Below are 17,872 nucleotides of genomic sequence, written 5' to 3'. Positions count from 1 at the left end.
GGTGTTTCCCGCTCAGTTGGATCCTCGTCCGGTGGGCCTTGGGCGCAGCGCAGGCGGCCAGCCGGCATCCCGGGCGGGTAGGATGGGTGGTGTGGCTGTCGGGCACGGCCGGGAGGCGACCGGGAGTGAGGCGAAGGCCGTGACCAGTCGGTTTCCTGCCCAGTGCACAGAGTTCCTACCCTGGGACACACAGGGGTGGCGCCGCCCGAAGCGATGAAGTGGGCTTCTGGGAGTTGGGTCTAGAACTAGTGTGTGGGATATATCTACCTTCGCTGGTGTTTTGTTTCCTTTTTACTTTGTCGTGTCGTGATAACGATGGACATTGGAATGTCTCTGCCAGTTTTCCCCAAATATCTGTGTTGCTACACTTTTCTCCCAAAACTTTCTCTTCCTGACACAGTGAGGGAGAAGTTTGGAGCTAACTGTTCTGTTTGTATCCAGCGCCCTCTGCAGTTTGTAGGCACAGAGTAGGTATATAGAAACTATTGCATGGGTGATATTTAAATAATTGCACCTGTATGTATTTTTAATGAGAAAATAACTGTATACTTGCATTTAAATTGCACCTGTATTTATGCCTGCATCTTTTTTTTGGCGGGGGGTACCAGGGATCGAACTCAGAACCTTGGGCTTGTGAGACAGGCGCGGTGCCACTGAGCTAAATCCCCGGCCCGAGTACATCTTTTTGTTGTTGTTGTTGTTCTGTCAGTTGTGCTAGTTTTGCTGTCTTTTTAAATTTAGTGTTCTAGCTTACAAATATGCTTGTCTCATTATACTCCAAGTTTTAAACAACACCACCTTTCTTGACCCTTACTCAGAAACTTCTGAAAAAATAGTCCACGTGTATTGGTTCAACTTCCTTAATATTATGCTTCCTTGTTTCTCAAATATTGAATGTTGGACCACATTGTCAATTTTGTAACTGATTTTAGGGAATTAAAAAAATATGACATACTTATCAATTGTAAGACACATTCTAGTTTCAGCAATACTAAAATGTGAAAAAAAGGGAACTGTATGAAATTTCAAAATCCAATTTAAGCCATTTACTTGGTCACTTTGGCCTTTGACACATTTGCTACCTCCTTTGACTTCTTTTGGAGCATCTGTGATATTGGTGTCGATTTTTCTTTCTCACAACTGGTCATTTATTTTTCTTTACTGGCTTCTCCCATGTTCCAAGTTTTGACTTTGTGCCTTTTCTCACTTTACAAGTTTGCCCTGAACAATTTCATACGTCGATGTTAATTGTTACAAAGTGTGGAGATGACTTTCAGATAAACAATTGACCATTACTTTGAGCCCAGTTAAACTCAGTGTATCATGAAATCATCATTTTCTCACTTTTAATCTCTCAGGCCCTAACAGTTCTTCCTGATTTAAAAATCTTAGTCTTTTTGTTTTGTTTGTTTGTTTGTTTTTGTTTTTTGAGACAGGGTCTCACTATGTATTCCAGGCTGCCTCCAAACTCCGCAGCAGTCCTCCTGCCTCAGCCTTCTGAGTGCTGGTATTACAGGTTTACCTGGCTGAAATTTTAGTACTTTTAACTTGACATTAATTTCTGCCCTCTTCATTCTATCATTTCTCAAGACTCAATTTTAAAAAATAGTAGCATTAATGATTATATGCTGTGTAACAGATTGACTCAAATTAAAGTAGTTTATAACAAATGTTTATTATCACATACTATTTATGAGGGTAGGGAATCTGAGCATTGCTCAACTGTATATTCATAGGTCAGCATCTCCCACAAGATGGCAGTCAAGTAAAGGGTCATTCATTGGAGATGGAGGATCCACTCTCAAGCACACTCAGCTGGTTCTAAGTAGGTCTCAGTTACTTGAGATTTCCATACGGTACCTCACAGCATGGTAGCTGGCTTTTCTATGACCAGGACAGGGAGTAGCCAAGATAGGCCCTCTGTCCTTTATAACCTAATCTCAGAAATGATATAATGTCATACAGCAGATTACCATTCTGGTACAGTGTGGTAGGACACTGTAAAAAATATGAACGAGAAGAGGAGGGAATCATAGGGGCTGTCTCAAAGAATGGCTACCATACCAGTTTTGTCCCCAGAATTTCTTTTTCCTTTCTGTCACCCTACTTGGGTCAGGCTCAAGGTACTGTACTTCATGCTTGGAGATGTTTATATATGGTACCAACTAGCATGCTCCTTTTACATCTTCAGAGATGACTTTTCTTTAGGCATTACTTTTGTTAAATGGTCATGCCTCTGCTTAAACATTATCTTACTTCTTACTAACTATATACTAAGTTATTTCAGACTTATCCTGTGGTGAGTGCTTTATATGTATTTTAATTCTTTTAGCAATCCTGTTAGTCTGGGATGATGAAACTGAGGCTCAGCAGAGAGGTTAAATATTGTCCAGAGTCACATAGCAGCTGAGTGAAAGGGTAGGGTTTATAATCAGGTGGTCTACTTCAAAGTTTGCTTTTATTTGGGTTCTCATGGTCTGTTGACATTTTTCAAAATAGGGTCACTGTCTCATTTCTTAACTTTATAATTTGCTTTATTATTATCTTCTAGATTAATTGGGCCATTGTCACCATATATTCGTGCTTCTTGGTATTGGTTCTATTCTTCGGAAAAATGTCATCTCTCCCATTTCTCCTTGCTGAAATCTTAGTAATTCACCAAGGCCTACCTCAAATCCCACCATCTCCCCAGTTATCCCAGTTATAAGCTTTCTTCTGTATTCCTATGGAATTTTATTTCTGTCACTTACAATTTCATTTCTTGTATTAGATTTATTTGTGTCTATACTTTTATTCCCTTATAGATATTATATGATTAGGGACTATGTCTTTATCTCATGAGGATCTATGTCTTTATCTCAAATGAGGGCGGGGGAAGAAAAGAAAACTCCTCATTTGCAGATTGGCTCTTTGTTGGGGTGCTCCTTCAGCACTTACCCAGGCTGTTTACATCTCTACATTAATTTCTTTTTAGCTCAAAAGATTTTTTTTATTACTACATGTTTGTAGTATATAATGATTACATTCATTGTAGGGAGTTGGTTCATTTACATACATGTCTTAATTCTTTTTCTGCCTTAATCTTTACTTCCTATTTGGATGGAGCCTGAATGTCAACCAGAGTTGAAAGTTTGGGATGTTCTTAAACCTTTTCTGAGTATACTAGGCATTCCTGTGGCCTTCCTTTAAAAGTTTTTGCCCTCCTATCTCCTTTCCTAACATGTTCCTTTCTAGGCATTTTATTCTGTATATGTCTTGTCTTGACTGTTGTCCTTGCTCTAGGATACTATGCCCCATACTTGTTCCTTTTTGGCAAATACTGCCTGAGAAGCTACAAGATTTCTGGAAATAATCCAGGTTGTGTGAAGGAAAGCCAAGCCTTTGATCTAGTGCATTAGGGAACTGCAGGACAATTCCAAACAGACAACTACAGTGTTTGAGAATAAAATCAGTATTGTTCTACTCAGCAGTGTGAACTCTACTAGAAGTGTGACTGCTGTTCTTGTGGCTGCTGCCAGGCTAGAGTTCTCAAGGGATGGTATGTAGGTAATTTAAAAAGTAGCACCCTCTTTTTTTTTTATATCGGGGATTGAACTTGGGCCCTTATGATTGCGAGGCAGGCAGCAGAACCACTCAGCCAAATCCCCAGCCCATAGCATCCTCTTAATGCAGAGTACCAGCTTCTTTCTTCACTAGCCTTCCTCTGGTTTTTGTGTTTTTGACTAGATTTCAGTTTCTTCATTTTCTACTGAGAATGTGATTCCTGCCTTCTTTGATTCAGTCACTTTGAGGACTGACTAAAAAAGAAATTAAAAAGTGATTTTTAGAATTAACTTTTCCATCCTGTATATATTTGTGTATATTCATACTAACTTTTATTATTCCTATTCCCCTATACTACAGTGAACATATGATTTTAGTTTCTTTTTCTTTTTTCTTTTTTTCTTTCTTTTTTTTAGCTTTTGAGACAGGATCTCTATCATTTCTCAGCCTTTTGGCTAAGATTAAGTGTGGAGACAGGATCTAATTTCACTGTGTACTTGAGCTTGCTATGTAGCCCAGACTGTCCTTGAAATTGTGATTTTTCTTGTGGCATCTTAAGTGCTGAGATTAGAGGCAGGTGCCGCCACACCCACCTGTGGTCTATAGCTTGTTTTTTTGTTTTAATTTTAGCTTATCCACTGATTGTACTTTTTTTGGTTTGTTTTTGTTTTTATGGATAGAAGGTCTTTTCTCATCTGCACGAAGATCTGGCTCATTATAGTTACGGCCTTTGTCTTTAGACCAACTTGTATTTGGATTTTTTTTTTTTTTTTTTAGTTCTGGGGTTTGAACTCTGGTCCTTGTGCTTGCAAGGCAGGCAGCAGAACCACTGAGCCAAATACCCAGCCCTAGACCAACCTGTATTTGGATCCTGTTCCTGCCAGCTAGAGATGTGTGATATCAGGTTATCTCTTCTAATTTTTTTTAATATATTAAATGGGGATTAATACTACTCATTTCAGCCTAAAATATCGTCTAGGATCTAGGTGAAGTAATATGTATGACTCATTTGCCATAGTGTCTGACACCTACTGAGTCTTCAGTGAACTGTAGTTAAATTGATTGTGCTGGTTTCCAGTGAAGCTGATTTTAATATAGTAGCATGCAGTAATAGAATTATGTCTGAGATGGCTTGCAGTTAGGGAAGAGATTTAATTGAAAGACTGGCTTAGTATTTTTTTTAACTGCTTGCTTTTAGTTTAAGGACTGCTGTGTTTTATTCAGACTTTCTTCTTAGTAAGAGTAGTAAAGTTAGTATTGAGCCAGTAGGGTAAAGATTTAGTTAGAGGAAGGTAATGAAGGATAGGCTTGAATCCATACTCTCTGAAGGGATCTCGAAGATGTACTTGTTAAGTGTGCTGCCTGATAGGGACTAAATCAGTGACAGGCTGATGGATTAGGGTGCCTCTGCTGCTGCTGCTGCTGCTGCTGCTGCCACACCACCACTCCTCTTCCTGGTTGACAGATGAACCCAAGACTTTGCTTATGCTGAGAAGATATGCTCCTTCTGAGCTGTAACCCCAGCCTCAGCTTCTTAATAATGAGGAAACAGGAAAAAGAAAAGAACTAAGGTGAATTTATTTTTCACTTTTGAATGGGGAGTGATTAATAAAATAAAACCAGTCAGGCTGTGATATATTAGCAATTGTCATTCATTTTGGTCTTTTACATATCTTTAGTGAGTGAGATCAAGAATATGAGCACATGCTTGTCAGGTGGGAGTATTTTTAAGAAGGCTGGTGTAGGAAGTTGGTTTTTAGCACAGGAATTTCCCATTTTAGAAAAAAAGTTTTAAACTAATGGTATCCAGGGCTAAACTAATGGAATGGAATGCAGGGCTAGTACAAAGTAATTCTGCTTTTCTGTTTATGTGTGGGAAGAAAACAAATATGTCTAACACTGTTACATTAAGAAGTAAGAACAGTGGTTCCGCCGCCTGCCACCTGCCTTGCAAGTGCAAGGACCCAAGTTTGTTCCAAAAAAAAAGTAAGAAGTTGGGGATTATTGAGAAAATGAAACTAAAGGGCCAAATAGCCTGATGTTAAATTCTAGCATTAACATTTTTTAAATTAACTACACTAAATTAGGACGTCTAGTTTAATGATAAAGCTCTTGCCTAGCATGTGTAAGATCCCATGTTCACTCCCACGTACCACAGGAAAACAAACAACAAAAACTAAAATTAAAGTAAATTAGTTGGGTTATTTAAACATTGGTTAGGTGCATATAGATACCCAAACTATGTCTCCATCACAGCAAAAAAACCGAAACCAAATCAAACCAAACAAAAAAACTCTTCTGAATTACTTTGGGTTGTTTAAACATTGCTTAGGTGCTTGTCAATACCCAAAGTAGGTAATTGTTTTACTGTAAGCCCAAGTACAATTGTATACTTCACTCATTACTACTTTGAATGTGGTAACCTTCAATTTAAAATTATCTAAAAACTATATAAAATGTGATAACCATCTGTCCCTTTTATTTTCTCTGAGGGCAAATGAAGAAGTGAATTTAAACTGTTAGATCATCCCAGGCCTTCGTGGTTTTTTATTTTCAAGCCTCTATGATTAAACATTTTAAAACATTGAAATGGTTAGGGATTCCTCCCTGAAACTCTTCCTGGAAGTTAAAAGATAATCTGAGGTAGTGTAGATTGAACCTGCATTTTGTAGTAGTGTCTTAGGTTGACTATGGATTTATTCAGCATATACAGAAGTTACTTATTTAACAGATAGTGGATGAACTAGTAAATTCTATAAGCTAGAACTTTTAGAGTTTGTCAGATGTAGAATGTAATTTATAAGTGAAGTCCTGGTCTCAGGAGAAGACATAAGCACATGAAAATAATAGTCTACTGATGAATGTGCATGTGATTAATTTCCAAATGAATGATTCAAAGAAGGTCACTGAGGGCAGTAGTAATATAAAAGGCATCCAGGGGTCTCACTGGAATAAGATTGAAGAGAGGCGAAAAGGCAGCAGCCTGGCACAAAACAAGGTGTGAACAAAGGAAAGTTTTCTGCAATTGTAGTTTCTGTTTTGTTTTGTTTTTGGTACCAGGGATTAAACTCGGGTCCTTGTGCTTACAAGGCAGGCCACCAAACCGCTGAGCTAAATCCCCAGCTGCAATTGTAGTTTTTAGTATTTATTCTGTCTCATTGCTTTGATTTTCTTCAGGGATTCCTGTTATTTAGTCTTATTTCTCTTCAGTCCTTTTTCTCCTTCATTGGATGTGTATATTAGTCTCTTTTTCATTGCTGTAACAAAATATCTGAAGTTGAGTAATGAAAAGAGGTTTATTTCACAGTTCTGGAGTCCAAGAAGATGGTACTGTGTTGGGCTTAACTGTGCTAGGACCTTATGAAATGTGTGTGTGTGAGAGCATTTGGAGGAGAAGTTATATAGGGGTACAGGAAGCCACATAGTAGGAAGAGGCCAGTCTCATTCTTTTATAAAAGACAACTCCGGGCTGGGGATTTGGCTCAGTGGTTCCACTGCCTGCTTCACAAGCACAGGGGCCTGAGTTTGATCCCCAGTACCCCCCCCGCCAAAAGACAACTCCCTCTCAGGAACTAACTGGGGTAACATGGTCATGATGTGGCTGTAATTTGTACGTCTTGCTGCTGGGTGGCTCTGAACTTCCAGTGGTATATGTACAGTATACTTGTTCCATTGGGTGACATGGGACTGTCATGTATGAAACAATGATTCAAGCTGGCAGGAACGTGTCGCCCCTTCCAAGACAGTACTTCTAGTCTCTCATTAGGTTTTCTCTCTTACAGTTTCAAATACCTCTACTATTCCAACCCTGAGCACTGGGCTTTTAGCACATGAACTTTTGAGAGAGAGCCCACAATTAAAATTTCCCATGTTTCATCTATTTTTCTCTTAAAACATTTTTTGTAGTAACTGTTTGTTCTTGGATTCCTTCTGGTTTAATTCTTTTTCCTGAAGTGATTTTAAGTTTTATTCTATTTCTATCTTAAAGTTGTTACCTCATTTCTGAGATTTTATACCTCTGAATTTTTTTATAACTGAATTTTTTTGTTTGTTTTCAAGTAGTAGGCTACTGATTTTGTGTGTCTTTGGTGTGTTTTGTTTGTATGTTGGGTGGTTATTCTGTTTGCTTGCTTGCTTCCTTCCTTGTAATAATATAGTAACTCTATGGAATTTGCTTTTGATACTTTTCTGTTGTTTATTTTTTTGTCATAGTTTCTCTGAAAATATAGGAGAACATGATTCAGGATAGTTTTTTTTTCTTTTTTTTTTTTTTTGTACCGGCATCAAATTCAGGTCTTTGTGCTTGCGAGGTAGGTGAAACTACTCATCTGAATCCCCAGCCCAAGGATAACTTTTCTACCATGTGTTTTCTTATAGTTTCCAAGACATGGTCACTCATTTACTTATTTGTAGTTGCTTTCTGTATTGTTCTGTATTTCTGGGTTTACTATCTAGTTGTTCTACCTTATGTGAAGATTCAAACTTCCAAACTATGCTCTTAAATGCTGCCATTGTAGAATTTCTTATTTGTTGTTATCTTAATGTATATTTAAATTTTTTCCTTTAAAAATAACCTTCACAGAGGAAAAGGAGTTGGAATACAGAATACCCATCCTTTCCAGAAGAGAGGCCACTGCAATCTCAAAGAAGGGGTCACAGGACAGTGGGAGTAGCTGCCTCTCTCTCTGAATCGTGGCTCAAATGTGGAGAAGGATTTCAGGATACTTCTGGGAATCAGGTAAAGGAGCTATAAAATTGTTTTCCCTGAATGCACATAGATAAAACTTAAAATTCCCGAGGCCATTGTAATTACATTTTTTTGGATTCTGTTCCTCCTTTACTTTCAGAACACTATAATTGGTACAGTATTTTTTCTCATTCCTTGAATTCCTTTAATAATTATGGCAAGTTAGTATTCATCTCTTTATGCCATGTAGAACTTTTCTACTTTTGTAAATGAAGGATATATACTGAGAATGTTCTCAGAAGATGAAATCATTTAGCATACTACTTTTTAAAATAAATATATTTATGAAATGTGTATATATTCAGAATCTTTTATGAATTATGAAATTCTGGTTAATTTTTATAAATGTGGTAGCATAATATTAGAGGAATGCTGTTTTTAAACTAAAGAATGGGTATAGGTAGTAATTAGAAACACACAAGTGGTCAGAGTCATGTAGATGAACGGTTAGTAACATTGAATATTTTGATCATTTAGCCTTTTGTTTAGAATCTGGAAAAATGTAAAACTAAATTTACAAGAAATTTATAAGTGTAAAAGGAATATGTGTTTGAGGAGTACTTATACTTGTGAATATAAGTAAAGCAGAATATAGTTTAATTCTAAATATTTTATAAAATATTGTTTGTAAATTACATTATTATTTTACCTGCAGTCATTGATAGCTGAAAAGTCAGTTGTTACAGGAAAGCACCTTGAATTTTCTCCAAGACCAAAAAAAGGTAATATTTCTTTATTTCTTAACAGAGACAGTATAAGGCTATGTATGTGCAAGTATGTGTGTGTTTTATTAGTGTTTTAAAGTTAATTACATAGTTTGAGGAGATTGTATTCATAGTTAAAATATCAAAATAATGTAAAAATACTTTTGAGAATGCTTTCTCTCATATCTGTCATTATCTACTCCACTCTTCCTATCCCCTATGGGTAATTACTAACATTTTTTCTGTGTCAATACTGGATTCACTTTTATCATAAAACCCAGTAGGTTAGTTCAGGCTTATTTAACTCCGGGGCTTAACAAAAAAGGCCCTCGGTTTGACCATTAGCACTGAAAAAAAAATTCATTTGGAAAATAAACTTATTACCTATGCTTTAGGAATTGTATTACTGTAGGCTATGAAATTCTTACCTGGTGAGTTAGGGAAGCTTTCTAGCTACAAATACTAGGAAATTCTGTCTAAACACTAAAGGTTGAATTTATCTTCTGCAACAAGACTGTCAGAGAGCCTTGCTTGTTCTGAGCTCTGCAACCTTAGTGTGGTGATAGCTGTTATGTGTTTTGAGTAGCTGAATTTTTCAGGTTGAATTGTCTGGGAGAGATGGGTGCTATAGATTTTTAGCAAGTAAATTTTGCTTTTCTTTGGGAAGAAATAACCTTGTCTAGGACTTATCTTTGTCCAGATCCTTTATAAAGAATCATTTCTACTAAATACGGTTTAGTGAAATTAGGAATTTTTTTACACTGGTACGTTGCTGCCAATGAAATCGGGGTTAGTGTAATGGAAAATATGGTGCACTGTCAGTCAAATACGTAGTGGGTGTGGATGAAGAGTGGGGACTTGTGACTGATGGATTTCACTATGTCCTGTCTACAGTCTTGGGAAAATAGGCTAATCATATGGAGCCTCAGTTTCTGCATCTGGAAAATGGGCATAATAGCATGTGCTTCACTGGTTATAATGATAACCAATAAAGTGGTTCAGATGCTTACCATTAGTAGGTATTTAATTAATGGCAGCAATTTCTGTTACCTCTGCCGGTCAAAAGAACTACAGTATGTGAAAGCCTGCCCAAAGTTCTTCTATGGAGCAGAATAACTTTCTGTGATGAAGAAACTAAACATCCTAAGCCATATTATTATTTCACTAACACTTAAGAGGGTTCTTTTCTTTGCAAATGAGTAAAATACCCCAAAATATTTCTTGAAAATTTGTAAAGCACTCACTGGCTTATATAAAAGGCTGGCACAGTTCTTTTTATAATATAATCTGATGGAACCTAAAAGTTTTACTTTTCTTCTTAGAAGTGCCAAATATTGTGATATTCAAAGATAATTTAATTCTGATTTTAAAATTTGATTTTGATAGATGGGGAAACTATTTTTTCCTTAGACAAATTGGCTAATATTTTTTTCTAAGATTTAAAAAACAGTAAATTCAGCTTTGAGGGAGAGAAACATTTTAAATGTTACTATCTTGTACCATGCCAGTCCATAGTTGACACACACTGCTGTACTTTTCTCTTTTTTCTTTCTTTCTTTCTTTTTTTTTTAAGAGTAGGAGAAATTTATTGAGGGAAAGAAAGCTTCTGTCTAACAGAGTAAGAAGGGGGACCGGAAAGTGGGTTACCCCTATACTTTTGATTTTATAAAATGATTAATTTATTTTCAAAGACAACAAAGCTTGTACCAATATATAATTACTTTATAGTGTATGCAGAAAGTATTGTTAATTACTTGATAAAGGCTTACCAATAAGAAAAAGGAGATATGATATTTCTAGGGTGGGTTCACATTTAGAACAGTAGCTCCTTGAGCCAAGCAGCATGGTGGCAAAGGAGGCTCAGGCAGGAGGAGGCCAGCCTGGGCTACAAATCCAGACTATGTCTCAAAAAACAAACAAAGAAACAAACAAACTAATCCCCCAAACCAAAACAAAACAATAGTAGCTCCTAAAGTATTTAAGATAGGCTACTGATAAAAATTCCAAGATAAAAATTTTATACCACATTTAAAGTGAGGAAGTACTATTTTTATGAGAGCTAGGAAGCAGAATTGGGGAATATGCTTTTGCAAAGTATGCATAAGGTCAAATGCTTGTCTCCATGTCTTTGTTTCCTCATCTGTAAGCCATGGATAAGAGAAAGCTGAAAAGGAGGAGTTAATAAAGGAGATGGAAAGGAATAAGATAAGCTAGCACATGAATGTTGGCAAAGGATGTTGCCAGAGGCTCAAGGAAGAAAAAGATAAATACTTAAGATGAAAAGAGTCTGGAACATTTGTAGATAGTGATTTTCTTTAAAAGCAGGATTTGGGCCAGGGATTTAGTTCAGAGGTTCTGCCGCCTTGCAAGCCCAAGGACCTGAGTTTGATCCCTGGTACCAAAAAAAAAAAAAAAAAAGCAGGACTTTTAAAAAAAAGTATTTACCAAGCCAAATGAAAGGGGAAAGAATAAAAGGAATTTGTGTTTGTTCTTTCCCTCTTGAAATACCTACAGGGTATTTTCTCAGAAATCTTTGTTGTTTCAGGTCAGAAATCTCCTGCCCCTTCAGGACATTACCAGGGTTTTAATATTTTTTGGTCTTCTTTTCTTCCCATTGGATCATTGCCTTCTCAAAGACAGATCCCTCTTTTGCTCATCTGAATATCTCAAATGTATATGTTTCCAGGGGCTGCCATAATATATACAAATTGGGTGGCTTAATTAACAAAAACTTACTGTCTCAGTCCTGGAGACCAGATGTCCAAAATGAAGGCATTGGCAGGGTTAGTTCTTTTAAGGGATGTGAGGGAAGGATCCAGATTTCTGCCTTGGCTTTTCAATGGTATCTTCACATTGTCTTCTCCCTGTGTATGTCTGTGTTTGTCCTAGTTTCCTATCTTATAAGAACACCAGGCGTCTTGGATTAATTCCTATCCTAAAAAAACCTCGGTTTAACTCGGTTACCTCCATAAAGACCCTCTTTCCAAATACAGTCACATGCTGAGGTATGAATTAATTCAACAAATATATTTTGGCAGGGGACACAATTCAGTTTATAATACCAGCTTCTAGCACAGTGCCAGGCACATAGTGAGTACGTGGAAATGTTTATAACTACACAGTAAGTATTTTCACAGTCTGGCTGATATCCTTCCTAGTTATCATTGGGATGGGCCTTGAACTCGAGTACTTATTTTCAGAAAGCAAGCAAAATGAGTTGCTGCCTATTAAATTTATAGTAATGGTTTTAACTAAGTTGTGCAGGTAAATGCTTGTACTTCATAGGTTTATAAATCTAGGTTCTGGTCTCTGAGAATTTGAATGACATAGCTATTAATTATTCTATCTCTTAATAGATGGTACAGAAGTACCTGACAGTTATATCTTTTCTTGGAGTCTCATACTAAGCTAGTGGTGAGACTTACAGGTCTTAAGTTAGTTTAGGACCTTCACTTCATGGTTTAGAACATGGACTCAGAAGGACTGCCCAAGTGTGAATCTAAACCACAGCTGCTGGGTAAACAAAAGAAGCATTGTAATGACTTATAAACTAGTAGCTGTAAAAGTTGACATGTTCACCTAAATAAAAAAGGAAAAAAGTGTGGTCAAAATTAAAAATTATATACACAGTAAAATCTAGAAAAATAAAGATCACAGTTTATAGCCCAAAGACTGATCTTTCAGACAGAGTAATTACAAACTAATATTGGGAGAAAAGATAACTGTTACAGAAATAAAGATAGACTGCAGAAAAGTAAATGTAAATGATTTCCAAAAATATGAAAAGATGCTAAGCCTCACTTGTAATACAAAGGCACAATTAAACTGCACTAAGAGATTGTTTTTTTTTTCATTAGATCATCAACTCTATGTCTTTCTGTTCTAGTCTTCTTTATATGGTCTTTTGAGGACTTAACAGTTTCTTTACTTAGATTTACATGTCTTTTAATTTCTTCTAGACATTTTACATTTTTTCAGATACTATTTTAAATTTTGTTTCTGTGTGTTTTGAACCTTATAATTGATTGATTGATTGGTGTGGGGGATTGAACTCAGGACCTTGGCTTGCAAGCAGGTGGTGGAACCACTGAGGTAAATCCCCGGCCCAAATGTTTGAACATCTATGTTTTGTTTTTTGTTTCTTTTTGGTACCAGGCATTGAACTCAGGACCTTGCGCTTGCAAGGTAGGCAGCAGAACCACTGAGCTAAATCCCTGGCCCTTGAACCTTGTTATCTTTATTCAAGTTTCTTATTATTGGTAGTAGTTTCAGTTGACTTTTAAAATTTTCCACGAATTAATTTTGTGATCTACAGATTGTGATAATTTCACACTGTTACTTCAGTTCATGAATATTTTGTTCTCAAACAACCATTTGGCAAAATTTTGTTTTTGTTTGCAAACTGCATTAGGTGACCAACATGACTGCGGCATTCTTTCCCACACAAGCAGAAATGTGGCCATCTTTTTCAAAACTGTAAAACAAATTAAGTATGTGAACTGAGGTGCCATTGTGTGTACTTTGTTTATGTTCAGATACATAGTGAAAATAATAATGTCTTTTGTAAGCAGGTTTACAGCTTAGTTTTTTTTAAACTGATTAAATAGATAAGGATTCTTGGTCTCTTCTGAATATTTTATTTTTTCTTTTATATCTTGAAGGATAGGTCAGTTCAGTAGATGGTTATGGCACAAACTCAGTGTTCAGCAAACATCAATTATTTTGTACTTTTGTACTTTTATAAGTGATGTTTTCCTAAACATCATTTTTGTCAGTGAATCTTCCTTTCCTGAACCACACAAGTAAAATATTTATTTTTTTCTGGCCCTCTTATGCCATGGCATATTAATTTTTCTTTTCATGGTTAGTGTTTCTTTTCAGATCATACATTCTTTAGAGCAGAAATATTTTTTTTCTCCTGGTTTACTGTATTGATTCTGTAAATATGTATTACTGAAACTGCTTGACTTCTGAGCCTATTTTGTTTTGTTTTGTTTTTGAGACAGGGTCTCACTATGTAGTTGAGACTGACCTGGAACTCACTATGTAGCCCGGGCTGGTCTGGAACTCACAGCAATCCTTCTGCCTCATTCTCCTGAGTGTTGGGATTATAGGCATGCGCTACCACACCTGGCTGAGCCTGTTTTATTTAACACATGGATTATAAGTGTATATCTCTTAAACTATATAAAATATGCTTTGAAATTTTGAAATTTGTTTCTACAGTGGGTAGGATAAGATTCATATGTGTATGTCTGTATATCTTACCATTATAGCTATAATTATTAATATAAACTTATGCTTATTAGTTATGTGTTTCTCTTCTGATCAATATCACATAAGTTTGCTGTTGACTTCTGATTCTGCCAAGATGTAGTAGCTCATTTCTTCTATGTTTTCTACCTACCAGAATGACTGAAATAAAGATAGTAATAACACCAACTTCATGTGAAAGAAGTAGAGACTGAATTGTTAACACGTTACTTGGGGACTGAAAAATGGTATAGCCACTCTGGAAAACAGTTTGGCAGGTTCTTGTAAGACTAACATGCAAGTGCCATACCTCCCATCAGTTCCACTCTTAGGTCTTTATCCCAGAAGGTGAAAATTTTCACAAAGTCTTAGTTGGGTGTGGTGGTACACACATTTAAACCCATCTCTCTGGAGACTGAGGTGGGAGGATCACTGTGAGTTCAAGGCCAGCCTGGACTACATAGCGAGCTGAGACTCTGTTATCAAAAAACAGCATAAAAAACAAAAACAAAAACACCTAAAACTCTTATAAACAGTAAGCCACTTTATTCATAATAGCCCAAACTTGAAACAAAACATATCCTTCAATAGGTGAATGGTTAAATAAACAATGATACATCCATACCAAGGGATACTATTTAGTAACTACTGATCCACAATAACTTGGATGAATGTCCAGTAAATTATGCTGAGTAAAAAAAAAAATCCTCAAATGTTACATATTTTGATTTCATTTAACATTCTTGAAGTGACAAATAGGAATGCAAAACTGATTAGTGGTTGCCTAGAGTCAGATATGTGTATGTGTATGTGGCAGGGGAAGTTGGTGACTATAGAAAAGTAACACAAGTCATTTTGTGTTGATAAGATTGTTCTGCTCTTGACTATCAGTGTCTGTATCCTGATTGTAATAATTGCACTATAGTTTTGAGAAAAATTGCCATTGGAGGAACTTGGAGAAGGATACAAGGGCTCTTTATTTGCTAAAACTATATGTGAACCTGCTGTTGTGTCTAAAAAAGTTTGTTAAGTATAGAAGTTTGTTCTTAAGTATTTAAAGTGCTCTGCTGCTACTAGGACTCTTAGCATGGCCAAGGAAGCACACAAAATGTTTCTGGTATTCATATGTATTGGTTTTGTGGTTTGCTTTGTGTTTTTTTTTTTTTTTTTTGGTTTTTTGAGACAGGGTCTCACTATGTAGTTGAGACTGACCTGGAACTCACTATTTTAGCCCAGGCTGGTCTTGAAGTTATAGCGATCCTCCTGCCTCAGCCTCCCAAGTGCTGGGATTACAGGCGTGCGTCACCATGCTCGGCTTCTTTTAGTTTCATTAAATATTCTAGGGAATTATAGTTCTATAGTTGTTATTTAAGTCTTATTTTTCCAGTTCTAGTTCACTTTTGTGCTCTAGTCATTTTTTTTTCCTTTTATAACTTAACTAGTTCTTTTTTTTTCCTATAATTTGACTTTAATTCAAAGAATTTTTGCAGGAATGTGTATGGAAGATTGGACATGTTACATTGTTTTCATCATCTTCAGAGTTATATATTTTTGTGACTTTGGCAAATATGCATAAAATCTCATTATGATAAATGGCCGTATCCATTGATGATAATTTATGTATTTTATTTTTCTTTAACAGAAATTGCCACATATAAAGGTACCAGTGAGCTTCCAGATATAACATGGAGTTCCAGTGGAAGTGATCTGTCAGATGAAGATAAAATACGTTCTAAATCACAGAAAGATAATGGACATGGCTCTCGAATAGAGAGATTTTGTAATAGGAATATTTTAGGTCCAGAAGATGGGGCCAGTGAAGGTAAATTACTAATTGTGTAAGAAATCTAGTTTTGGTTAAATACTAGGTTTAATATTAGAAGAAATTTATATTCCCTTTATATATTTGTAATTGTTCATGATTTTTCTGAGCCCCAGCCTCATTGCTAAACTCTTTAGAAAAATTTTCTCAACTAATAATTTTCACAACAACTCTTAACAGGAAGGTATTACTTGGTATTATTTTTACTGTTAACAATTTAGGCTGGGACTTGTCAGAAGTGATTGAAATTCCATTTTCAGTCTCTTTGGGGCCAGAGCCAGTTCTTGCAGTTCCCACATACTGTTGCACTCATGCTGCCTTCTTGGAAGTTGTTATTAAATACTATGACAATCAACATGTGGAGGAAGTATAACTTATTAACAAATTTCTCTGCTGATAGTTTTTTTTTTTTTGGTACCAGGGATTGAACTTGGGACCTTGTACTTGCAAGGCAGGTGGTGGAACCACTGAGCTAAATCCCCCTCCACGATGGCATTTTTATTGTATCATGTTTTATACAGTTTAAAATAGGGTTCAACCTTAACACTCTTACCATTTGGAGCCAGGTAATTCTTTGCTGTGGGAGAACTTTTCTCTGTATCCTATATAGGATATTCTGCAGCATTACTGGCCTCTGCCTACTGAATCACAGTAGTGCCCCCAACTGTAGTTTTAATACCCTAAAACGTTTTCCGAAGTTATTAAAAGTCCCCTGAAGGACAAAAATCACCTTCAGTTGATAACTACATATGTATTATTATGGAAAGCATATTCTTTTCTAAATTTTAAAAATACTTGGGAGTAAAGTCTTAATGCTTTCAAAAATAAATTTGTGACTTTTTTTTTGTTGTTGTTTTGTTTTATTTTTGGTACCGGGGATTGAACTCGGGTCCTTGCGCCTGCGAGGCAGGTGGTGGAGCCATTAGGCTAAATCCCTGGTCCATAACTTTTTTTTTTTGGAGACAAGGTCTTACTGTGCAGTTCAGGCTGGCCTTTAACTCACTATATAGCCTAAACTGGCCTGAAACTAACAGTGACCCTCCTGCCTCAGCTTCCTTCTGGAATTATAGGTGTGTACCACCATGTCTGGCTGAAATTTGTAATTTTTAACTCTTAATTGTTCACAGTTAGTCACTAAGTCTAGGTTAGATTTGGACAGATAGCCTCTCAGGGTGGTGGTTAAATTTCTTTGGCCACTTTGTATCCATTTTGGTAACTACCTTTGACATTTTAGTAGGTATTGGGTGAAATGGCATTCTAAGATAATACATAAATTGATAATGTTTATGTTATTGATTCAGCCATATTGAAAATCATTATGATATAATTCTTGGTTTATTGTCACATATCTCAGAATACAGTTTCAATATTAAAAATTGTATGCTTTAAAAATAGTATGATATATGAATTATTTCTCAATAAAGTCTGTATTAAATAAAAACTATGTTGTCTTCTTCTATTAAAATATATTGTACAACTTCCGAAGCTAATTTTAAATGAAAAGATGCTTTGGTCTAATTACCTTAACATGAATTAACAAAAGGTTGACTTCTCTTTTCAAAGTTGATTCTTAGAGAAGAAGTGGATAATCCCTTAAAATATATGTAATCATGATTGCAGCTTCTGGATTAATTTTTCTTTCTTCCTCTGCTTCTCTCTCTTATTTGGTACTGGGGCTCAAATTTAGGACATTGTACTTGGGAGGCAGGTGGCAGCACCACTGTGCTAAATCCCCAGCCCTCTACTTCTCTCTATTCCCTTACTCCTTTCTTCCTTTTTACATTTAATGAATGACAACTGTTA

General features: G+C 36.1%; 2 protein-coding genes across 2 annotated transcripts in view; both read left to right on the top strand.

Annotated features, from left to right (window-relative positions):
• Positions 1-5: 5 nt before the first annotated feature.
• Positions 6-16,888, top strand: LOC117284338 (DNA repair-scaffolding protein-like; the record flags this gene model as incomplete). Its single annotated transcript, XM_033759158.1, has 4 exons — positions 6-77; positions 8,126-8,281; positions 8,946-9,012; positions 15,890-16,888. Coding segments are annotated over 4 exons (495 nt in total), but the record flags the coding sequence as incomplete, so codon positions are not given.
• The window catches only part of Spidr (scaffold protein involved in DNA repair), a 331,648-nt gene continuing 329,694 nt past the window's right edge, over positions 15,919-17,872 (top strand). The window contains exon 1 of the mRNA XM_033760739.1: positions 15,919-16,069. The gene's annotated coding sequence lies outside the window, so the exon portion shown is untranslated. The remainder of the gene's footprint in view (positions 16,070-17,872) is intronic.

This window comes from Fukomys damarensis, unplaced genomic scaffold, assembly GCF_012274545.1.
Source record: "Fukomys damarensis isolate Sample0158 unplaced genomic scaffold, DMR_v1.0_HiC HiC_scaffold_5, whole genome shotgun sequence".
NCBI classification, from domain to species: Eukaryota; Metazoa; Chordata; class Mammalia; order Rodentia; family Bathyergidae; genus Fukomys; species Fukomys damarensis.
This window is presented reverse-complemented; position numbering and strand designations above follow the sequence as displayed.